Below are 23,953 nucleotides of genomic sequence, written 5' to 3' on the forward strand. Positions count from 1 at the left end.
TGCATTTCTCTTGGAAAGGCACTTATGTGATTCCTGGAGCTGTCTGCCCTGGACCCCAGGGGGCTTGGGGGGAGCCTGGCAGAGCTCATGCAAAGGGACTTAGTGGGTCTCTGAGAGGGGTGGTCAGGGCCAGAATCCCGTCCCCTGGAGTCTCTCTAGGAGACCTGTGAGCAGAGAAAAGGCCTTGGGGACCACCCACCCGACCTTGGGGGGAAAGCATGACGAGGGGTCCCCCAGCAGAGCAGGCCGTCCTACCCACTCATGCTCAGTGCACGTGCTGACCTCATGGGAACCTCACGCCTGCCCCAAGAGGAGGTGCTGCTCTTACTTTGAGAAAACTGAGGCCTGGCCACCTACCCAGACTCCCCTGGCTGGTAACGGGGAGCCTGAGCTAATAATACCCAGTCTGACTCCAGGGCGGGCTTGGTTTCCCAAGATGAGGGACGTAGGACTCGGGAGATTTAAGGAGTGTGAGGCCTTCGCGTGAAATAACACGGGACCACCCGTGAGGCGGTGGGATTCGTCCCTCTACACTCTGGACACATGTTTTGATCATTACCGAGAGCAGTGTCCTCTGAGCCGAATCTTCGCCCCTCCCCCTGGTTCATCCCCCTTTTTAAATTAAGGAAGCACAAGCCTCAGGCTCAAAGCTTTCGGGGCCTGGCTCCAGCCAGCACGTGATAATCAGCCCAACGTCCATGTACTGTGTATTCTTTTACTTAAGGCAAAGCAATACCTGGTTTCCCTACCACCCTGATACCAGATTCCCATTTAAAGCAAGGTTGTTTTAGCCCTAGTAAGTTTGGCTCAGTGGTTGGAGTGTCGGCCCGAGGACCAAAGGGTCTCGGGTTCGATTCCCACTCAAGAGCACGTCCCTGGATTGCAGGTTCGATCCCCGGCCCCAGTCGGGGTCATGCAGGAGGCAACCAATTGATGTGTGTGTGTGTGTCTCTCTCTCTCCCCGCCCTTCCACACTATCTAAAAAATCATTGCAAAAATATCCTCAAAACGAAAGTTTGATATAAAGGATTTCTTTTTTTTTTTTAATCCTCACCCGAGGACATTTTTCCACCTTTTGTACAGATAGAGTGGGAGGGAGAGAGAGAGAGAGAGAGAGAAACATCGACGTTAAGGGACACATCGAGTGGCTGCCACCCGCATGACCAACCAGGGCCGGGGACAAACTGCAACCGAAGTACGTGCCCCTAGCGGGAACCGAACCCGGGTCTCTCCGGACCGCAGGCCGACGCTCTAACCGCTGAGCCAAACCGGCCAGGGTGATATAAAGGATTTCTTAACGCAGGGTCCGTGGACAGAATTCAGCAGGTCTGTGAGCTCAGACGGGAAAAGAGGTCATGTTTTCACTCCCTCTCACTGAGATTTAGCTTTCCTTCCCATGAGGGGCCGGGTGATGATCCCCAAGATAGGCAGCAGCACCTGTGACCTTGTCACCATGGAGGTCACGGGAATTTCCGAACACGTCAGGCCGCCACAGGCGCCGCACACGCGACCACCAGCAGGCCCCACGCTCATAAAGAGGCCTCGGTGAGCCTGCGTCCCAGCTTCTTCCCAGCGGCATGCGGACAGCTGTATGCAAAGTGACCAGCTCCCTCTGTGGTCCCCCACAGACTTATCTGAAGTCCACAGGCTTCTTCAGAATGCCGAGGGGATCGATGGCAAAATATAAAAACGTTAAGAATCTTAGCGATAAAAGAAAAACCATCGGGCAAACTTACTTAAAACAGGATTGATGGGGAGGGCTGCCGACCAGACCAGTGGACACGTCCCCGGCTGTGCGCCTGCCTGAGCCAGGCCCACCGGCGGGATCTGTGGGGATGGGTCACCTCTCCCTGTGCTCTGGGACCCAGGGCCGTCCCCCCCTCTCCCCTCCCCATCAGGCCCAGCCTCTCCAGTCTCACCTTGTCCATCATGGCAAAGATCCGGTCCACCCTCTTCTCGGGGGTGTTCTCCTCCTCTGGGAGCTCCACCGTGTTCCCCTGCCAGGGACAGACAAGGTGGGGGCTGGGCTCCGGCTCTTGAGACCTGGGCTGCTTCCAGATGACGACGGCCTCTCCGGCTCCCTCCCAACGCCCCCGCCACCTCTTCCATTCTGCTCTGGGACACGCCGCCCAGCCCAGCCCCACCTTCCTCCCAAGGAGATGTAGGGAGTGGCCCCAGGCAGTGACCCTCACCTGGCCAACTCCCCCCTGGCAAGAGAGGGGCTGCCCTGGCTTGGTTCCTCTGGGCCAAGCCGAGTCACCAAATTGGCGACCCCCTGCACCCCTGCCACCCCGGCGCCCCCGGCCCCAGCCCTCTCACCACCATCTGGTAAATGGCGTCCACAATGTCTAGCATCTCGTTCCTGGTGATGTAGCCGTCGTTATCCAAGTCATAGAGCTTGAAGGCCCCTGTAACCAACCAGCCAGGCAGAGTCAGCTGGGCCAGGGCCGGGGACACTGCTCCCCGCCTTCTGCACCTCAGCACGCAGTCAGGACCCGCCGCCATCCTCATCCGGCCAGTGAATATTCACATCAGGACAGACAAGGGCACACACACGCGGACACACACACGCCATTTCCACTAGGACGTGAAGAAAGAAACTACGAGTAGAAAGGAAGGGGCACTGGAGCACCAGGCCGCCTCGGGAGAACGGCCCGAGGTCTCCCAGCGCGACCCTCCCCCCCTGCTCCAGCCTCTGCTGCCCCTCAGCCTCTCCCCTTCCAGCCACACGGTGTCCCTGTGGCCAACTTAGAAAATGAAACAAGACGCCCAGGGTACGGGAGAGCTTTTGCATGAATAAAATCCTTTTATTCCTAAAAAAAGAAGGGAGAAACCGCAGGGTTTTCTCGCTACTGACACGGGCAGCGCCAGCGTCGTGGTGAGCTGTGAGCCTGGCCCAGCTGGTTCATCTCAGCAGCTTCTCGTCCCTCCTCCCCGTCCCAGCGTGTGCCTGCAGTCTGCCCGCGGCACCCTTCTCTCGCCTCCTCAGGGCCTCGCACAGGCTGTTCCCTGCCTGCAGCCCTGCCCCTCCCCCTCCCCCTCCGCCCTCTTCCCTCCTCCCTCCTCCCCAGCCCCTGGGCTCCGCTCTGACTCCTTCCAGGGTCAGCGCCCCTCCCTCTTCCTGTCTCGGTTTTATGGAATTTTTACAAGTCATGTCTCCAGGCCAGACTGAGCCTGAGAACAGGTGCCCGGCTATCTGATCTCACCCCCCAGGGCTCCTGGCCTCCTGCCCGGCACCGACACGTGGCCCTGTTCGGTCAATATCTGTTCGGTGAACGAGTGAGTAAGAATAAATGAGGTCCTTCATCAGAACAGCGGCCTCCTAAGTGGGGGGTCCAGCACTCCGTGAGCCCATGCCCGCCCCTGCCTGCGCGTCCCCTTCGTCCCCTTCGTCCCTGCCCCACCTGGCCACCCCGCCTGAGTAAGCCACGTTCCTCCTGCACGGCCACCTCCAGGACCCTCCTCTGACCTGAAAAGGCAGACGGACTGTGCCACGCTCTCAGGCAGTGACAGGTGGCCTGGCCCGGTTCTCTGGCGCCCCCTGGCCTGGGACCTCCCGGTGGCTGCCCAGCAGAGCCCAGGGGACGGACTTACACCGCAGCTTCTCGTCCAGGGTTCCCCTCGAGGTCACCGACAGCGCCTGGATGAACTCAGAGAACTCGATCCTCCCATCCTGGCAGGAGAGAGAGGGGCGGGGTGGCCCCAGTCAGCCGGGCCACCTGGGCAGGCCAGGCCTTGGGCAGGTGGCGGTGAGCAGCAGCAGGCACCAGACAGCGCGGCAGACAGACACCCACGTGGAGAGGGCAGAACCAGGAAGGGGGAGGGGAGGGAGTCGGGTTAGAAATGGGACAGGGCGGGCAGCAGGGACAGGAAGAAGGGGTGAGGCTAAAGGGAGGGCCCAGCGCCACCTCTGATGGGAGAGCCGGAGGACCACCCACACACACTCTGGGCCGAGGCCACCTGGAAGTCCCCTCCCCCTTGGCCTAGAAGCACAGGCTCAGGGCTCTTGAGGAAGACAGGGCTCTAGACTTTAATCCCACCTATTTGTTTTGCAAATGAGGAAACTGAGGTGCAGAGAGCCTAAAGCTCACCCCAGGGCCAGGCAGGGTGACCCGCAGCTTGGAGTCACCTGGGGAGGAAGCCAGGGCAGGACAGACAGAAAACCTGAGTGCCCCAGAGCGGGGGTGTGGAAACCAGGCACCGAAACTCCACTGTGGGCACAACGGCACCAGGACGCCCCGACAATGGATATGCCAACTGCTGGCACAGCCGCCACCAGGAGGGGACACGCTACTACACAGATGAGCCTCAAAAACACGATGCTCAGTGAAAGACGCCAAACCCAAAGACTCCATATGGCCTGATTCTCAGAACCTCAGTTTCCTCATCTGCAGATGGGAGTATTAAAATGACCTACCCCACAGGTTGTTAGTCCTCACTAAAAACAATCCACATAAAGGGCTGAGCACACTGCAATGTTCAGTAAACGTCTGTGCTGATTACAAAGCCTGTTACTGTCCCTGGAAGCATGTGTATTTGGTGCTAGTAAGAAAAAGATCAAGGTATACACGTGTGTGCATGTGTGTACACATGCATTTGTGTGCACACATGTATCCCTGTGGTACACGCATGTGCATATGTGAGTTCATGCATTGTGTACATATACATGAATTTGTATATAATGTGAGGGTATGTGTGTGCATCTCTGTGTGTGCATGCATGTCCGTGCATTGTACACATGCATGCATTTGTGCACATGTGTGGGTACGTGTGCATCTGTGTGCATTGTGTGCGTGCATGCATGCATGTTCATGCATTGTACCTGTGCATGCACTGTGTGTCTGTCTGTGTGAGCTGCTGAGTGTACACGTGTGTGTGTTCCTTCTCCAGGACGGAACCTCGCAGGAGAGTGGGTGTGGAGGTGCTGCAGGGACCCACAGGAGCAGGCTGCTGCAGGGGAGGACTCGGCCGGCACAGGCCCATCCATCCCCAGCTCACCTTGTTTTCGTCAAAGACATTGAAAACAAACGTGGCGAATTTGGTGGGGTCTCCAAAGGGGAAGAACTGCTTGTAGATCTTCTGGAAGCCCGCCGCATCCAGCTGCCCGCTGGGACAGTCCTTGATGAAGCCTTTGTACCTGAGGTAACAGACCAGGTGTGTGAGGGTAGAAGAGATGCCAACAACACCCACCTGCCAGGAGCTCCTGCCCCGTGCCCTGAAGCTGGAGGGTCCCTGTCCAAAGAGACAGTGACACATGGGGGTCCTGGGCACAGACCTGGACGTCATAAGCATGGGTCATCGCACCTCCTCCTCTTGCTAGATCTGTGACCTGAGACAGGTGACTGAACTTCTCTGAGCCTCACTTGTACAAGGGGTAAGAGGCACATGACAAGTAACCCAGACAGTGTGCACACAGCAGTTGGCCACTCAGCCCGTGCTCCCCACAGGGGGGCTAAATCAAAATTCACCCCAACAACATCCCCAAAGCTACGCTTTTGCACAAAACGATTCTTTCCCCAACACTTTCTCCACGGAGCCCTCCCCCCCCCCGCCAACAGAATCAGCGGCTAGTGGTGCTGGCAGAGCTGGTGGGCAGAGCCACCATATGGGGCCGGCAGCTGGCTCCTCCCTCATGCCTGCACCCCAATACACATCCCTACCCCCCCACCTGTTCCCAAGAGCAGCAGTGGGAGCTTGGCGGGAACCTGGCGTGTTCCAAGTGGACTTGTCCACCGTGCACTCTGTCCCGAGGGCAGAACCCTCCATACCCGGAGGACGGCAGCGTGGCTTTGCAGCCCAAATCCCCACTCTGCCATGTGCTAGCCGTGCAACCTCAGGCAAGTGCCCTCACTCCCTGAGCCTCAGTCTCCTCATCCATAGAGGGACAGCTGTCACACCCATCTGTCAGGATCGAGATGGTGCATGTGGCATACGTGGGTAAAGTCCACAGCAAGACCTTTAGTATCACACACTGAAGTGAGGAGGATCCCAGTACCAAGGGAAGCCAGAGAGACGGACCGGCCATTACCAGCTACAGCTATTACCTCCCGGTCACTCTGAGATGGGAACTTGGCAAACCTCCATCTCCTAAAATAAGATGCTAACAGCCCCAGCGAGGTACTGGGATGAAGCCCGCTGAGGATGAGGAAACCGAGGCTCGGAGAGTAGGTCTGAGTCCCCGCAGCCCGGCTGGAGCCGAGACGGGGCTGGAGGGTGAAGGGCCCAGATGCTCAGACACTAGATCCCTGAAGACCTGCACACCTGTCCCACTGCGCTCTGCCTGACCGAGACCCCCGGGGGGTTCCTCTCTCCTCTCTCGCGCCAGGGGAGGATTCTGGGAGCACAGAAAAGTCCTCGAGAAGCCACAGCTCCCCTACCCATTAGAGAACAATCTAGGGGCCTGGGATGGCGCTGGTCACACAAGGACCCGAAGGGACATGCAAGGCACCGAAGGAGGGAACCTTGGAGGGAACCTTGGGGAGCGCAGCCTAAATGACGGCGGTCGGACTAACCCGTCAGCAGCGGGAGGTGGCAGCACTGAGCCGCTCTGGTGGGGCTGGCAGGGGCGCCCCCAGAGCATTGGTGGGGGCTAGCGGAAGCAGAGAGGTGGCCCCAGCGGGGCCTTCAGGGGGCCCTTCTGGTTATCTCTGCAGACTGTCACTGTCACTGTGGGGTCCCAGACCCCCCTAGTGGCATCAGCAGGGGCCCCAGGAAGCCACCCCCATGAGCAGTGACCACTAAGGGTCGCCTTAGCCTCTTCTTGCCAACTGCCCCCATATTTCACACCCAGACTTGCCACGCCATGTCTAACCTCCAGACCTTTGTACCTGTAGGTCATTCTGCCTGCCAAGCACATCTTCCTCCACTTAATCAGCTAATGCACTCGTCCGCCATGTCCCAGCTTAGATGTCACTTCCTCCAAGAAGTCCTCCCAGGCTGCCCAGAAGCCACATGGCTCCTCCACTCCCACACCCCTTGAATGTGCCCAGCACAGTACAGACCACGCCTCCAGGCTGGGTCCCCCACCCGAATGTGAGCTCCCTGCCATGGCAGTACCCCAAGGCCTGGGGTGGGGCCTGGCATAGAGTGGGGGCCTTAGTAAATGTCCAATGAGATGAATAAATGGAATGAATGAATGCATGTGTGAATGAATGCACGAACACACAAGCTGCCAGTCAGAGAGAGCGATCTTCTTCCTGAGCCTCAGAGCTCCCTGCAAATGGTTAGAGAACCACTAATGTGCTCCCCGCTTCCAGGGATTGATGGGGAGCTGGGTGCCCAGAGAGGGAGAGAGACTGGCCCAAGGCCACACAGCAGCAGGAACAGGGCTCAGACCCAGGGTTCCCACCTCGCCTGCCCCTCCAGGAGCTGGGCTGCACCACCCGATGTCAACAGGAGTGAGCACTTGCCACCCCAGCGCTGCACACCCCACTGTCCGTCATCAGAAGGTGGGGGCACACTGCCTCGCCCAAGCAGAGAAGAGGTCTGAGCTGCTCCAGAAAACCCAGTGTCCCTGGGCCCCGAATTCGCCCTGCAGGTCATCACAGCTCCGAGGCCAGCACTTCATGCCGCTCGAGGTCCAATCCTGAGGTGCAGCCCATCCCCCACTGGCTGGCTGAGTCGGGACACCCCACTCCAGGCACACACCCCACTGTGGGCACCCGAGGGAGCTGCTGCCTCATAATAAAGTTCATGCCCAGAAATTCCTTCCCCACCCGGGGCCCAGGCCTCAGGTTCCAACAGGCCCGAGCCTCCTCCCTCTCCTCCTGCCGGCCCCTCCCTCTCCTCAGACTCAGTGCAACCAGAAAACCTGCCCCTCCGCCGGGCGCCCAGGAGACGTGGCCTGTGGTCCCAGCCTGTCTCGCTGCTGCAAGAGGAACCCTGAGCAAACCCCTTCCCTACAACATCCCTCGATTTCCCTGCTGGTAAAAGGAGCGGTGCAGACCAGAGCAGGGTCCCTCCACCCAGCACCACTGACGTTTGGGCCTGGATGGTGGGGTACCCCTCCCCCCAGCTATGACCACTAAAAGTGCCTCCAGACATTGCCAAAGTCCCCAGGCAGCAGAACCACTGGACTAGCTGGTCTCTGGGGACCCCCACAAACTTGGGGGTGTCTGCCGCAAGCATGTGCCTGTCCGGCATCGGGCCCCCACTGAACGAGGCATAAGCCTCCGCGCTCTCCCACCTGTCCAAGCCCAGGAGGCTAGGACTACTGTGCCTCTTGTACACACGGGGAAACTGAGGCTGGGGACGGTTAAGTCCCCTCCAGGCTCAGGGCCCTTCACACATCCTCTGCTCGGCCCACTCTCCCTCCTCCTGACCCCGCTGACCCTGCTCACGCCTTCTCTCGTGGCTCCCGTGCATCCCCCTAGAGCAGCCCCCAGACTGGTCACACACACTCACAGCCCCTACCCCTGGGCGGGAACTCGGTGGCGCCTCACGCAGCTGTGCCTGAGGACGTGTGACCTGCGTGACGATGGACCGGTGAGTGCAGAGACCACGTCTCCCGCCTCACCCGAGGCTGCAGAGCCCACCACTGCGCCTGGCACACCGAAGGGGCTCAGCAAACGCTGACCGGGGTCACACAGCCAGGAAAGAGGCCAGAACGAGAGCGCTGGCCCCCCTCTGTGCTCGGTGACATCCTCCCGGGCTCTCGGGCACCCAGGGGGGCCGGCCGGGCCCTGGGCCCCCCGCAGCCTGCTTTCTCGGCGCCCCTGCTCGATTCCCGACCCCAGTGGCAGCAACAGTGGTCCTGGCATTGTCGTTGGCACAGGTCAGGCCCGGGGGGGAGGGGGCACAAGAAGCATCCTGATGTCACAGTTCTCACCGCTGACTGGTAACTTGGGGTGACCAGCATAGTCAGGACTTCGGGGCTGGATCTCAGGGCCCAGCCCCCGAATCTCCAGGCACCACGGAGGACAAACGGCCCTGGGGGTGCACAGCGCAGCCCCCCACCCCACGCCCAGCCGCCGGGAGGACACCCCCTCAGACGAGTGCTTCCAGCGTGTAGCGGACAGAAGCGGGCGAGGGCTGCTGCTGTCCTCGACCCTGTGCCCCTGTCTCCCTGGCTGCACTGGGCAGGCAGGACCCTAACACAAAAAAGGAGCTTCGCTTAAGGTGTTCGAGTTTGAAGTTTAACAAAAACTGAGAAAGGCTCAGGCTTCTGAGTCAGACTTGGCTCGATCCCCGCACCTTGACCTGGGGCTTCCCCTTTCTGAGCCTCGGTTTCCTCATCTGTGAGGTGGGAACCAAGACAGCCCCTGCCTGTCAGGCCTGAGCCTAAACAAATGGCGGCAGGACTGTGGACAAAAAGGAGGTCGCACATGTGCCCAACACCAAGCCGCCCGCAGCTCCCCCAGGAACCAGAGCCCCAGATGCCACTGGACAGCTACCCCCACTGCCCTGTCCTGCCAGCTGTCCAAGGTGGAGGCTCCAGCTTCGAACCCAGGAAGCCCTTCATAATACCTGACCTTCTGGGGACATGCTGGGACCCCTCGATGCCCCTCCACCCAATCACTCAGCCTGAGGCTGCCCCTCACACAACCCCGTTCAAGACCAGGGGTCTGAACTCTCCAGGGACAGGCGACCCCTTGGGGAATGAGAGGGAAGCTGTGGGCAGAGGGGGGGACAGGCACGGTCCGGGGCACCACACACGTGGTCTCCAGCGTGAGCACGGTGTGGCGTGGCTGCCTGGGCCTGGGGACCGCTCTCTGCGACGGGAGAGGCGAGAACAGAAAATCCCACATCTAACAACTGCGTTCTCACTCACGCTTCTTTCACCGCGAAAGGGAAAAAGAATCTGTCAGTTCACAAAAACACTGAAGGCTCAACGCCACTTACAAAGCGCCCCCGACTGGATGCTGGGCTCCCTCCCCGCGGGCCTCCCACGGCCTTCTGTCCCACTGCGCCAGCCTGTGTCCCCCAGGAGACTCCAGGCATCGCGTGTCCCTCAGCCCCTGCCACCCCCAGAGCCTGGCACCGGCTGGGCACATCACAGGTGCTCAGTAACGATGTACTGAACAAACAAACCAGCAAACGATGGCGTGAATGAATGAACAAATGAATGGTAGCAAGTGAACAAAGGAATGACAGTAAATGAACGAACGAACGAACCCTCGCCATGACACACTGACCGGTCCACTTCCAGCTCGGCTTCTCGTTCTCTGAGGGCCCCGAGGAAGCCCCTGCGCTGCCGGGGCCTCGGTTTCCCACAGGCCAGGCCCCGAGGACTGTCTGGAGCTCACTGCCCTGTTCCCACAGTTCTCTGGGACCCGGCTTGCACGGAGCCAGAGCCCGCACGGCCCTCCCTGCCAGTGGCCCTCCCGCGCCCCTGCAGCCGCGCTCTCCAAAGCACATCGGTGGGAACCAGGCAGATAAACAGGGAAACAAGGAAGCCGAACCGCAGCTGCCGCAGCCGAACGCAGCTGGGATGCAAGCACGGCGGCCTCGGAACGGATGTATCCTCTCTGCAAACAACTCCCTTCTCCTGGCGTTCTCCCGCGGCTGCCTGGACCCTGACTTCCCACGACCCTGGAGGAGGGTTCCAAACACATCCAGGGGATGAGGCCGCCTGCCCTCTCCTCGCCTCACCCCCACCCCCTGCCTCTGGCTTGGAGGGGCTTCTCAGAGCAAAAGCCAGCGGGTCTGAGCCCTCACAGCCTGGGCCACGGAGGAGCTAGCTGGACCCAGACCTCACACACACAGCTGTGGGACCTGGGCACGTGTCTCCGCCGCTCCCAGCCTCAGTCTGTTCATCTGTAAAATGGGGATCCCCGGGCCTTTCCTGGCAGCACTGGTCTAAGTATTAGCACAGTGCCCAGCCCACAGGGGTGCCCGCAGGTGAAGGAGAGGCTGTGTCCTACATGAGCTGGTGTTGCAGAATGGTCCAGGTCCACAGCTGTAGGGTTCCTCCTGCCCCACTCACTGTGTCTGTGACAATATACTGCCAGGCTATCGGTTACTATAAAAGTAATAATAGCCCTGGCTGGTTTGGAGCGTCAGCCTGTGGACCAGAGTCTAGGGTTCGATTCCAGTCAAGGGCACACACCTCAGTTGTGGTTCAGTCCCAGCCCTAGTCGGAGTCATATGGGAGGCAACCAGTCGATGTGTCCCTCTCACATTGATGTTTCTCTCTCTCTCCCTCTCTCCCTCCCACTCTAGCTGAAGAGAAATGGAAAAATATCCTTGAGTGAGGAGTAAAAAAATAATAATCATATGCCCTGGCTGGTTTGGCTCAGCGGTTAGAGCGTCGGCCCGCAAACCAGAGTCCCAGGTTCGATTCCGGCCACGGGCTGCTAGACCTTGCTTGCGGTTCATCCCCAGCCCTGGTTGGGGTTGTGTAGAGGCAACCAATCGGTGGGTCTCTCTCACATCAATGTTTCTCTCTCTCTCTCCTTTCCTTCCTCCCTCCCTCTCTATCGGAAGATAAATGGAAAACTGTCCTTGGGTGAGGATTAAAAAATAAAAATAATAATAAGTAAATAAAAGTAATAATAGCCCTGGTGGAGTGGCTCAGTTGGCTGGATGTCGTCCTGTGCACCTGGGGGCTGCCAATTCGATCCTGGGTCAGGGCACCCGGCAGGGGTGTGGGCTCGACCCCTGGTAGAAGGCGTGCAGGAGGCAGCCTGTCCGTGTTACGCTCTCACATCGATGTTTCTCTCTTCTCCCTCTCTCTAAAAATCAACAGACTGTTCTTTAAAAACTTAAAAAAATAAAAGCATCCGCTCACTTGCCTTATTTTTTTTTTTAACGTAATAACAGCATTACAGAAAAACTGGAAATCAGAAAATGTAAGAGGAAAGAACTACCCATAGCCCACGATGCCACCACCTCAGCCGGCACACCAGGGACTGTGATTACGCCTCTGAGGGCCTGGGACCTGCCCTAATCAGCCCCCCTGTGCCTCCTGACCTTCCACCGGGATGACTCAGCTCAGGTGTCCTCATCTACGAAAGGCCGTGATGGGACGGGAACGCGAGGATGGGGCAAATGGGAACACATCTCGAGCCTCAGTGTCCCCTCTGAACAGTGACCGGGAGACCGTGGCAGGCGGTCTTCCTTTGGGCCTGTGCTATGACCTGTATAGGAACCGTCTCCCCAGGGCACGCTCTCTCGGGTCACACACATGGGGACGGGCTCGGGAGCCAGTCATCCCGGGTCCCCAGGACAGGAAAGACAGAGCCAGGACTCTCGGGCTCACTCTAGACCACCAGGCTTTACCAGGGCTCACCCGGTCGGGTCCACATCCCAGTGACAGATGACAGGCCGCGCTCCCTCCCCGCCAGGGCAGGCGTCACTAATCCATCACAGGGCTCATTAATCGCTGACTGCCCTCCTTCCCGGGGGCTCCATGACACACAGCCTCCGTCCCACGGCACTCGGGCGGCTACCACGGGCCGACTGGAGCCGGCATCCGGGAGCAGACCTGCCTGCCGTCCTCGGCCCAGTCTAATCGAGCGCTTTATAGAACAGACGGCTGAAGCTGTCGGAAAAGGGGGCGGACTTCTCAAGGCCACAGGATGAAGTAGTGACAAAGCTGGGCCTGGGACCCTGTATCCTCACTTGTTTCTGGCCCGACTCCTCCCTCTGGTGAGCAGGGCCTGAATTAACCATTCAGAGCCCGGTGGCCCTCAGCGATGTCTCACGAGGCAAGCAGCCACCAACAGCCATCCCCACCCCACCCGCTTGATTTGGGTCCAGGCCAGTGTGTCAGGAACAGAGGCTGCCTGGACTGGTTTGTGGGTGAGCTACCCTCAGAGGCCGCTCCCCGTGCCCCTGTCCCACCAGCACAAAGCCCCCCCCCCCAACCCTTCGGGGCGGGGGAGCTACTCACCACTGCTGGACTTCCTTCTCGGTAACTGCAGGAGAGAACAGACAGAGCCTTTAGTCCAGGGGGTGGCCCAGGGGAAAGGCATACATTGGGGAGCCCCCTTCCTGTCCTCCCAGCCCACCCCGCAGCCCGCCTGCCTGTGCCGGAGCACCAGCTGGCCCTGAACAGGACATGCCCCCGTGACCAGTCCCAGTCAGGAGCTCTGTGTCCGGCCCCGCAGCAGGGGACAGCGCTGGCCCATCCCGCCAGAACAGCCTCCTACACCCAGGGGGTGGCTTCTCCCTGCCCTCCTGGGTGAACATTTAATATACATGCTTCCCTCTCTCTGCCCCGGGGACATGACAGAAGGTACAGGCTCCCCACTTCCTCAGCCCCGCGGCGCCCGCACCCTGCCCCCGCCCTCCCTCCACCCCACAGTATCAGTCCCGAGTTCTTTCCCAGCAGGATGAGAACCGAGCGGTGAACCACAGGCTGGAGCGAGACAGATACAGAGTCTGCACCTCCAGCCAGGCCCAGTCCTTCTTTACGGAACGTGCAACAAACAACATAAACGTGTGGGGTTTTTTTCTGGAAAGTACTGAACCGGTTCAATTTGGAACCAAAGCAACATTCTCTGTAAAATCACTGAACGAGAAGATCTAACCACCAGGGCCACGCCCACTACCTGCGAGGGTGACCTCAGAGAGCAAGGTGACCTCAGAGAGCAGCCCCAGCTCCCGGGCCTCCGCTTCCTCATCTGGAAAGTGGGAACAATCGTCACAGGAGCTGTCCCGAGAGCTCAGCCACAACAGGGGTGAAGGGCCCTGGCTCCCAGCGCTGCAACGTGCCCCGCACAGGCTGGCGGTCGAGCGCGGGAGCCGATGAACGCACGCGTGCACACGCGAAGAGACCAGAAGGCCGGCGTCAGGCGGAGGTCAGGTGAGCAAGAAACTGGACTCCTTCCCAGGGAGAGGGAAAGGAGGCCCGAGGGGGGTCCCTGAACTGTGGGCCTCATCAGATTTGAGGCCACTTTTCAAAAACGGCTTAGAGCAAGCTGTTAACAAGCGCCGAGGCCCCAACGCCCACTGCACGCCCGGATCTGTGCCAGGGCAGCCGGGGCCTCTGTGGCTGTTGGCTCAGCTGCCCTGGCAACAGCTCCAAGGGGAGAGAGCATTACTCTGTCCTGGCTCCACGGGGGGAAACTGAGGCACGTGAAGCGGTAGGGAGAGGGTCTGAACTCAGGGCCTGACTCACAGCCTGGAAGCCCCCGCCAGGCCCCTCCTCACCCCCTCCGCCTCCCCCAAGCCCCATCAGATGCGGAGGAAGAGGCCTGTCCACCAGCAGGCCGCTCAGAAAAGGAGGGGCCATAACAGGAGATGCTGGTTACCCGCAGCAGCCGCTGGTATAAAAGATGCCGCTTTCCAAGAGAGATCTGGCAGAGAGTAGGGGTTGGGAAGGGGGTCACACATGGGGGCAGGGGGCGGTGTCCCTGGTCTAATGGGGTTAGGCTGTCCTGGTCCTGCCCCCCACACCTGGTAGTGAAGGGCAACAGGGGCGGAGGGGCTGAGGCTCAGAGGCCAAACCTGGGGACAAAGGAGACTCGCCACAGCACAGCCAGGAGCTTAGGGGCACGGACTCGAGTCAGACTAGACCACCTGGGTTCAAATCCAGCTCCACAGCTTACGAGCTGTGTGTCCCTGGGCAAAGTACTTCCCCTCTCTGAGCCTCAGTTTCCTCATCTGTAGAATGGGCTTATTTCGAAGAGTAAAATGCTTGCTCAGTACGATCTCGTTTTCCCGATAAGGAGACTGAGGTTCAGATGGGTCAGCTGACTTGCCTGATGTCAACCGAGGTCACCCTGCCAGGAAATGACAGGGCCAGGACTATGCCTCAGAGCCCAGCATGGACGCCCACTTAAGGGCTCCCCCCCTCCCCCTACCCGAGTCAGCCAATGATCTTCGAGACCTTGTGTGACCTTGGCATCATGTGACATAAACAGCAGGACCTGGGGGGCAGGACCTCCCAGGGCCAGAGACGGCTTCCCAGGACTCTCGGCTGAGTGGTCCTCGCCTTCCCCAGACACTGCAGGGTCCCTCCTCAGGGCCTCTCAGCCTCCAGCCACCCTTGGCCCCCAAGCTCCACCCCCTAGCATGAGGGGACATGATTGGCTGTCCCTCCCTCATTAGAGGGGACCCCAACAAGGAACACAGGGGACCAGCAGGCAGCCGAGCCCCACCCAGTGCCTGAAGCAGCTAATTCATCTTCCAGAAACAGACGAGGCCGGCAGGTGTCCCAGCACCACGCCACTGCCCACTGCCCGCTTCCCTGCCCGGGGTCTGGGAGAGTCTCGGAGGAGGGTGGGCAGCAGGCAGCAGTCTGAGGGCCCAGCCCCCTGCCCCTCCACCAGGCTCAGACAGGCCTGCGTCCAAATCCCAGCCTCCCACTTACCAGCTCCCACCCCTCCCTGGGGTTGAACATGTGACCCTCACTGTTCATTCGGGTGAGGAAGTGGGCCGGAGCGGCCACCTGAGGGAGGACCCAGGCGGCGGCCAGAGGCACCGCAGGACCTCTGCCCCGCCTGCCCCCCACGGAGAACTGTGATCTTTCTAAACACCGTGTGGGCCTCCAGCCACTCCCACGCCCCTCCCCCTCCCCGTCCTCCTGGCCGATGATTCACTCGGGATGCTTCCTTAAATCAGCTCACTTCCTTTCACTTACTCGTGTCATCTAGCTTCCGTCTAAGCGATAACAGCCATCACCTTACCAGTGACACGTGCTAGTCATCTTTTCTAAACACGGTGACGATAAACCGTTAAAAGATGACTGCTTTGATCACCCCTGGCCTCCCCATCATAAAACACCAGGACAGGGCCCCGGTTCAGTGCGGCGGGAGTGCACGGGGCGTTCTCCTGCCAGGAAGCGTTACCCCGAGTCTACCCACGAGGACGCCATCGGACAAACCCCGCTGTCCTACAGACCGTGGGTCAGACACTTCAGTAAGTCAGCGCCCTGACAGGTGACACAAGGCAGGGGCTGTCCCAGGGGACGAAAGAGACAAGGCATGGAAAGCAACTCGCGGGGCCTGGACCGAGTCCTGGGTCTGGAACGTGAACCAGCTCGTGGGCACTGCCGGGACAGCCGGGGCAGCCGCACGGGGGCTGGCGATCAGATGCCCTGACACACGTCCACTTCCTCAGGATGGAAGTCATGTGACAGAATGTCCTGTCCCCTTGGAGCTGCGCCTGAACTACTCCGGGGGAGGGTCAGGGCGCCTGCTGCTGCTGGTGACAGGTGCAGAGACACACGAGTGAATCTTTGGAGAGAGAGAGGAAGCAAATGTGCGAAAACGTTGACAGCTGCAGACCCTGCAGAAGGTCCCCGATTGGGACAGGGCTGCATCCCAGGACACCCACTGTACACTGAAGATGTCTTCAGCTGAAAATGCCTTGAATACAACACTGCCGTGACCCCGTGGCTGGCCGAGCTCAGTGGGCGGCCCTGCCCAGATCACCCAGAGTATCTGATGGGATATCTAGCCCAGGAAAAGAGCAAAATTCAAAATTTGAAGTATGGTTTCTACTGAATGTGTATCACTTTCCCACCACTGTGAAGTTGGAAAATTGTAAGTCAAGCCCTGGATGGTATTTCTCAGTGGTTAGAGCGTCGGCCTGCACACCAAAGGGTTGCAGGTTCGAGTCCTGCTCAAGGGCACGCACCTGGGTTGCAGGTTCAACCCCCGGCCCTGGTTGGGGTGCGTGTGGGTGGCAGCCAACCAATGTGTCTCTCACATAGATGTTTCTCTCTCCCTCCCGCTCCCTCCCTTCCTTCCACTCTCTCTAAGAATCAATGGAACAATATCCTCGGGTGAGGATTAACAAATTAAAAACATCGTAAGTCAAACCATCTTAAGTTGGGGACTGCCTGTAACTGAAGGATACACAGGTGCTCACTGCATTATTATTTCAATGTTTCTTTTGATTTTCCCAAATACAAAGTTGGGAAGAAATGCTTGTTCTCATCCACAGTCTGTGTGCCCCCACGCCCCAGAGCCAGCTGGGCCGGGAGTCCTGTCCAGGGTCCTGACCCTGAGCCACTCCAACCATCACAGGCACTGGGAGGGAAGAGGAATCTAGGGGACAATTGTGGGGTCCCTCCTCTGCCCAGATAGCCAGACTGACATTCCCCGGCTCAGACTCCCCAGCCAAGCCTCCCCCCTGCCCCGGAGCCTCCATCTGAGTGTGAAGTTAACAGGCAGCATTGCTCCAGGCTCCGAGTTCAGGGCGCAGGGCCAGCAGGGAGGAAGCCTGCCCCCAGTGCAGCCCCCTCATGTCTCATGTCCCTGCCCGCACCCAGCCCTGTGACAGCGAGCTCCTCTCCTGGTCCCACCTCCAGGCCTTTGTACCTGCTGTTCCCTCTGCCCCCCCACAGCCTCCCAATGCCAGCTGGGACGCCCCTTCTCTCGCAACCCTCCTGACCCTAGCAGAGCGGCTCTAAATCCCTCCTATTTGGGAATCGCTGCTTCATACGGAGTGTCTCCCCATAGGCTCCACAGCAGAGGGCCAGACAGGGCACTGCCCTGAGGGCAAGGCGGGAGGGGGCAGTGGTAAGACCGAGTGGTCCACAGAAAGGGCTCTGAGGTCTGCCCAGCCAGCGCCCCAGACCCGCGTCGCTGAGCCTCGGTTTGCTCATCCGTACATGGGTCACAGGCCTCTGTAGTACAGGGCGGGGGGTCGAGCGCCTCACAGGGCCTGATGCCCAGGCAGGTCCTCAGTAGAAGCACTTTCCCCCTCATCTTCCCAGCTGGACGCCAAGGCCCCAGAAGCCAAGTCACTCCTGGCCGGTCCTAGCCTCACCCTCAGAGCCTGGCCGATGTCCTGCACACAGGAGGCTGAGAACAAGCCCTGGTTGACTCCCCATCACCAAGCCACTCGGCCGGGTGTGGACCACATCCTGAAACCCGTTTCTCACCGCAGGATGGCCCTCACAGTCACAACGGGCTCTGGCCAGGTTTCAGAAGGAGCTACCTTTCTCTAGTCCACCCCTGCCTCCGGACGGGGGCCCACGCTTGGGAGGGAACCAGGGTGTAAACCGCATGCGGGCCATCCTCAGGGCATGGGCCTTGTTCCACAGGGCGGAATGGTGGGAGGCCCTGGGCGGGCACCCCAGCCTGGCTATGTGTAGGCTGGGACGCTCTGCACAAGTTGCTTAACCTCTCTGAGCCTCAGAGTCCTCATCCGAAGGATGGGGTAGAAACTACCAGGCAGGGGCAATGGGAGGGGCTCTTGAGAGATGGACAGACGATTCCCAGCTTGGAGCGGGCACAGAGGCCGGAGGGGCGAGGGGCTGGGCATCCACTCCACCCCCTCCCGCTGACTCCCGAGACCCGAGACCCGGGGCAGCAGAGTGGGAGGCCCCGCCCCTATCCACTGCCCAGCCTGCGCCCCAGTGCCCACGCCCGGAGCAGCTCCGGAGGCGGATCCCCCTCCTCCTCCTTCCACGCACCCCTCGACCGCCAGGAACGAACAGGACAGCCGGTCCCCGAGCCCAGGGTATGTTAAGTCTGGTTCTGGTTTCCCTAAAGCAGAACACCTCTCTCCTGGTTAAACCGGCTCGGTCATGGCGGGAACAGAGAGCAGGGCTGGTGGCCCCCACAATCGTGGCAGGAACAGAGAGCAGGGCTGGAGGCCCCCACAATCGTGGTGGGAACAGAGAGCAGGGCTGGAGGCCCCCACAATCGTGGCGGGAACAGAGAGCAGGGCTGGCGGCCCCCACAATCGTGGAGGGAACAGAGAGCAGGGCTGGAGGCCCCCACAATCGTGGCGGGAACAGAGAGCAGGGCTGGCGGCCCCCACAATCGTGGCGGGAACAGAGAGCAGGGCTGGAGGCCCCCACAATCGTGGCGGGAACAGAGAGCAGGGCTGGAGGCCCCCACAATTGTGGCGGGAACAGAGAGCAGGGCTGGAGGCCCCCACAATCGGCTGGTTGCGGCAGGGCCCAGGCTCCGAGCACTTCTCGGCCTCTCCCGCCACCCTCCTGTGGCGGAGCCAGGCCATATCCACCTCTAGGGACAGAGGCTACCTCAAGTGTGAAGCGTCGTCACATGTCTCCTGCCTCCCCCACCCCCGTCACAGCCACAGTTAGCAAGGGGGTCTCCGGCTCGACTTAAAGAGAAAGTAGTGGCCGTTTGGGCCAAGCCACCCTCAACCCCTAGTCACGAACACCCTTAGTCTGGACACCTTTGACCACTGACTGTCCCCCTTCCAGAAGGGCAGCACCCCTTGGACAGCTCCCCCCAGGCTTCCTCTTTGCTCTCTGGGGGCGGCTCGTGCACCCTGACCCCTCACCCCAGGCTCCTCTCCAGCCAGGCCCCTGCTGGCTCAGCCCATCTATGCTCCTCTCGGATGACTCAGGGGTCCCCACGCTCCACAGGGGCCGAGGGGATGCGTCCCCAGACCAGACCTCCCCTCCTGGGTGCCCATCCTGTGGACACCCCCCCAGCCTCCCACCTGCATCCCTCCCTCCCATCCCTCCCCACCCTACAGCTATCAGCATCCCCGGTAAGGTCCCAGCCCTCTCAGCAAAGCCTCTGCAAGAAGGGAGGGAGCCGCGGAGGGCCAGGAGGCACCTCCCCCATCCCGGGACAGTCGCCCCCCAGGAAGGGCAGTTTCCTGTACAGAAGGCAGCACTGCATGGTGTTCTCGTGGGGTCTGGGGTCCAGGGTCTGCCATTCCCCTGCTCAGGCCTCAGTGTCCCGGCCTGTGAAAGAGGAAACAGCTCACCGCCCGGCTCACCGCAGACGCTCCCTGGCTGCAGACCCCCCTGGCTGCAGACCCCCCCTGGCTGCAGACCCCTGGCTGCAGACCCCCCCTGGCTGCAGACCCCTGGCTGCTGACCCCCCCTGGCTGCAGACCCCCCCTGGCTGCAGACCCCTGGCTGCAGACCCCCCCTGGCTGCAGACCCCCGTGGCTGCAGACCCCTGGCTGCAGACCCCCCCTGGCTGCAGACCCCTGGCTGCTGACCCCCCCTGGCTGCAGACCCCCCCTGGCTGCAGACCCCCCGTGGCTGCAGACCCCTGGCTGCAGACCCCCCCTGGCTGCAGACCCCCCCTGGCTGCAGACCCCTGGCTGCAGACCCCCCCTGGCTGCAGACCCCCGTGGCTGCAGACCCCTGTGGCTGCAGACCCCTGGCTGCAGACCCCCCCGGCTGCAGACCCCTGGCTGCAGACCCCCCCTGGCTGCAGACCCCTGGCTGCTGACCCCCCCTGGCTGCAGACCCCCCCTGGCTGCAGACCCCCCGTGGCTGCAGACCCCTGGCTGCAGACCCCCCCTGGCTGCAGACCCCCCCTGGCTGCCGACCGCAAGGTGAGGAGAAGACAGGACCAACTCCAGGGTCTGCGCGCAGAGGTTCCCCGCCACCCCGAGGGCTGGGTGAGCAGATGCCTGCACTGTCTAAGCCTCGGGGTGCCATAGGTCCCCAGCCCCGAGTCACTCCCCACCCCCGCCCCGGCAGACCCACATATCACAGCCCCTGAGTCAGACACCCGGGAGTTCCCAGCAGGCCCCACGGAGACGCACTGGTGCTCCTGGGCAGAGCGGGGGGCTCCAGGCTTCCCATCTTGGCCAAGCTCCTTCCCCTCTCTAGACTCCTGCTAGCTCCAGGCACCCAGCTCCGCACCCCACAAAGTGACCTGCAGGCAGCAAGTGCCCTGCGGAACCGCCCGTGGACCTGCCCGTGGACAGCCACGAGGGACGCCGTGGAAACAGGAGGATGGGCCACGCTCTGGGGCAGACAGCCGGCAGGTCCCCGATAGATGCACGAGCGCTGGGTGACCTTGGACGCGGTGGCAGGCTCGTGAGCGACAGGGAGCCCTCCGCACAGCTGCCAGGACAACAGAATGCAAACCGTGCACGAGGGCCCGGCAGCCACAGGCCCTGCTGCTGCGGTTATTATTCTGCGCCTCTGCCAGGGTGGGAAGGGAGGCGGAGGCCCTCGACCCGCACCACTGCTGTTCTCCATAAATGCCCAGCTGCAGGGTAGCCGGGCCCAGGGCCGGCCTGAGTCTCATCAGAAAGGAGGCCTGGCCTCCTGCCTAGAACTGCCTAGAACTCCCGGGCACTCTGGGCTGAGCCCCGGCTCCAGGGCCCTTCTCCCCACCGGGGTGGCAGCGGCCCAGCCTCCTTAGCCCTGTTTCTACCCAGGCCGGCTGAGCACTGGCCAGGCCCTCAGCAGCTACAGGGAAGCAGAACCAGCCCTGCCTGCTTGCTCACACTGCCCGGCTCCCTGCAGGTGGGACCGGGGGACATCAGACTGCCACCCACAGGCCGGCCCCAGGAGACCTAGGAGGTGCTGTGCGGCCTGGCCCGGCACCAGGCTCTTCATGCGCAGAACCGCACAGAGCTTCACAGAGCTCGGGGCCACAGAGCTGCGTCCCCCGCTCCTGGGACCTGCTCTGGGCCACCCTGAGCTCAAGCCTGGCTGAGCTGCCCGCAGCCTCCGAAACCAGACTCTGCCATGGACCGCCGTGCACACTGCGCCCTGGGCCACGTCCTCCCCTCTGAGCCCTGGGCTCCTGCTCCAGCGCAGGGCTGCTGTCCACAGGAGGACGCAGGTCAAAAGCCCTAGTCCAGCACGTGACAAGGGCTCGACAGGGAGACGTGGACCATCACGATGACGGCGAAGGTATTAGAATGACACTCGGGCAGCAGGAGCTGCGGCCGGCAGGGCCGAGCTGTGGCGCTGATGCCAAGATGGGAAAGTTCCTCAGACACAGAGGAACACAGGTGTGAGGGGCGGCTCGGAGCTCTCAGACCCCCGCAGCGTCCCCCCAAGCCCCAGCCCGCTCTGCGGCTGAGCTCTATGCTGCCCCTCTGCTGAGAGGTGAGGTCCCCCCAGCCCACTTCACTGAGGAGGGAACTGAGGCTTCACAGAGAGACAAAGACCCTCATCCGAGGTCACGTGCCCGGGGTGGAGGAGAAGAGGGGGGAGGCCGGGGCCATCTGACTCCAGGGCCCGGGCTCAGGAAGGCTTCAGCCTGGAGATGATCAAGTGGGCCACCCACTGAGCCCCCGCAGGCCCTGGCAAGCACTGGGGGGCATGAGACTTGGGGAGCACAGTTCAGCAGGAACAGCTGGCTCCTGCCCACTGACGTGCCCTCGGCGGCACCTCCCCTGGCGAGCCGGGCCAGGCCTGGTTCCATCCTCCTGGGCACTGTGACCCCTCGCACTCTAAGGTCCGCCAGGTGCAGCTCAGGTCGCAGTGCGTTCCCCGCTCCGGCCTCTGACGGGCGGGGCAAGGATGCTCACTCCGACCGCCTCCCAGGTGGCCTGCAGCGCTTCCTCCGGCAGAGCCACGTGGCAGGGGCCCCAGGGGGAGAGGGCTGGTGCCCCCCAGAAGCAGGGGGTGGAGACCCAGGCAGTCCCCAGAAGCAAAGTTTAGTTCAAATCTTGTGTTGCAGCTCAAATATTTCCCCAAATGTTACATTCTGCTCCATCATTTATAGGTGTTTGTTTTACCCTAAAAATAACGTGATAAAGGCCATTGATTTCAATTTCTATATACGTTAAATAACTTTCCCCCCAAATTCTCAAGTAAAACGCAGGACGACATACCGTCTGGTGGCTCCAGGAACAGCAAGATGATAAAAGCTGCTGTTTACTGGGCACTCACTGTGTGCCCATCCTGGGCAGCATTAATCCTATTCAGTGCTGAACGATGCCAGGAGGCAAGGCCTTTGATTATCCCCATTATACAGATTAAGAAACTGAGGCTCCTACGGTGAAGCAGCTCACGCAAGGCGGAGTGAGAGCCTGTGTCTGTGCGATTCCATCGCTGGAGAAGTGCGGTGTCTAAGACATCACACAAGTGCATTCTGGGAGGTGACCTTTTTCACATCCTGCCTGACCCCCCAGCGAAGGGCTGCTGGGGCTGGGAAGCAAAGGTCCTCGATAGCTGCTGCTCTAGTAATGACTTGCTTTGACTGAGTGACCCCCAAGGCACACAAACTCTCCCACCTTCCCACTGTGTGATGCTGGACAAGTCAGTTAACCTCTCTGAGCCTGGGTTTCATCAGAAAACGGCGATGATAAAACCTACCAGCGCTACATACACAGAAAAAAAACTGGGAGGAACTGGGTGAAATGTTGGTAACAGTGACCGGAGAGAAGCTACATGAGGAACGGTGTCCTGGCCTTTGTGACTGCAGCATTTTCCAGTGTCGCCCTTGCCCAGGGGCTGGGCTCCACGGGGCAGGCTCTGTGTCTGCCTAGGTCACAGCCGTGGCACAGTGTCAGCACGTGGCGGGTGCTCCGTGTGTGTCTGTTCCGGCGGAGACAGGTGCTGTTGCTTCCTTCAGGGAGGGACGCTGAAAAGTGCTCAAGGCCACTTTTAGTTCCTAAAACTTAGTCATTCCTGGTCAAGAAATGCACTTGCCCTGGTGGCTTCTCCCTCCCCTCCCCTGTCTCACGCACGCACGCACGCAGACACTCACGGTGAGGCCCCAAGATCTACTGCCCAGTTCAAGCCGCCTCACTGCCAGGCTCCGACTCTTCCGGAAGAGCGGGCCCTGAAGGGGGCGAGCCTGGCTCCTGCCCCTCGGATCCGGGGATCCGCTCGGGGATCCGCTCGGGACTCCAGGTGGGGACCCTCTACAACACGGACTCCGTTCAGCTGAGGGGCCTGCTCTGCGGGAAGGGGCTTTTGTGAATTGAGCCATTCTTTTTTAATTTTTTAATATTTTTTGTTTTTTCTCTTTATTGCTTTTAGAGAGAGAGGTAGGGAGAGGGAGAGAGAGGACAGAAACATCGATGAGAGAGAACATCAATTGGCCACCTCCTGCACGCCCCCCGCTGGGGATTTGGCCCACAACCTGGGCATGTGCCCTGACCTGGAATCGAATCAGTGACCTCTTGATTCATGATGCTCAACCACTGAGCCACACCAATTGGGCAGAACTGAGTCATTCTTTAGCCCCTGTGTGACCTTGGGAAACTAAATGCACCTCTCTGAGCCTGTTTCCCCATCTGTAAGATGAGGGCATGCCAATGCTTCCCTTACTGGGTGGTTAGAAGGAACAAACAGAATTTTTCACTCCTCCATCCATCCAACCACCACTGAGCGGGCCAGGCCCTGGGCTGGGCTCTGGGAACA

General features: G+C 60.6%; 1 protein-coding gene across 1 annotated transcript in view; it reads right to left on the reverse strand.

The window, feature by feature from the left end:
• NCS1 (neuronal calcium sensor 1) overlaps positions 1 to 23,953 on the reverse strand; it is a 48,020-nt gene that overhangs the window by 11,960 nt on the left and 12,107 nt on the right. Inside the window, exons 2-6 of the mRNA XM_036262025.1 lie at positions 12,833 to 12,857; positions 4,999 to 5,137; positions 3,595 to 3,673; positions 2,320 to 2,408; positions 1,920 to 1,997 (exon numbers count right to left, since the gene is read on the reverse strand). Coding sequence (XP_036117918.1) covers positions 1,920 to 1,997; positions 2,320 to 2,408; positions 3,595 to 3,673; positions 4,999 to 5,137; positions 12,833 to 12,857 — 410 coding nt within the window. The remainder of the gene's footprint in view (positions 1 to 1,919; positions 1,998 to 2,319; positions 2,409 to 3,594; positions 3,674 to 4,998; positions 5,138 to 12,832; positions 12,858 to 23,953) is intronic.

This window comes from Molossus molossus, unplaced genomic scaffold (assembly GCF_014108415.1).
Source record: "Molossus molossus isolate mMolMol1 unplaced genomic scaffold, mMolMol1.p scaffold_m16_p_14, whole genome shotgun sequence".
NCBI classification, from domain to species: domain Eukaryota; kingdom Metazoa; phylum Chordata; class Mammalia; order Chiroptera; family Molossidae; genus Molossus; species Molossus molossus.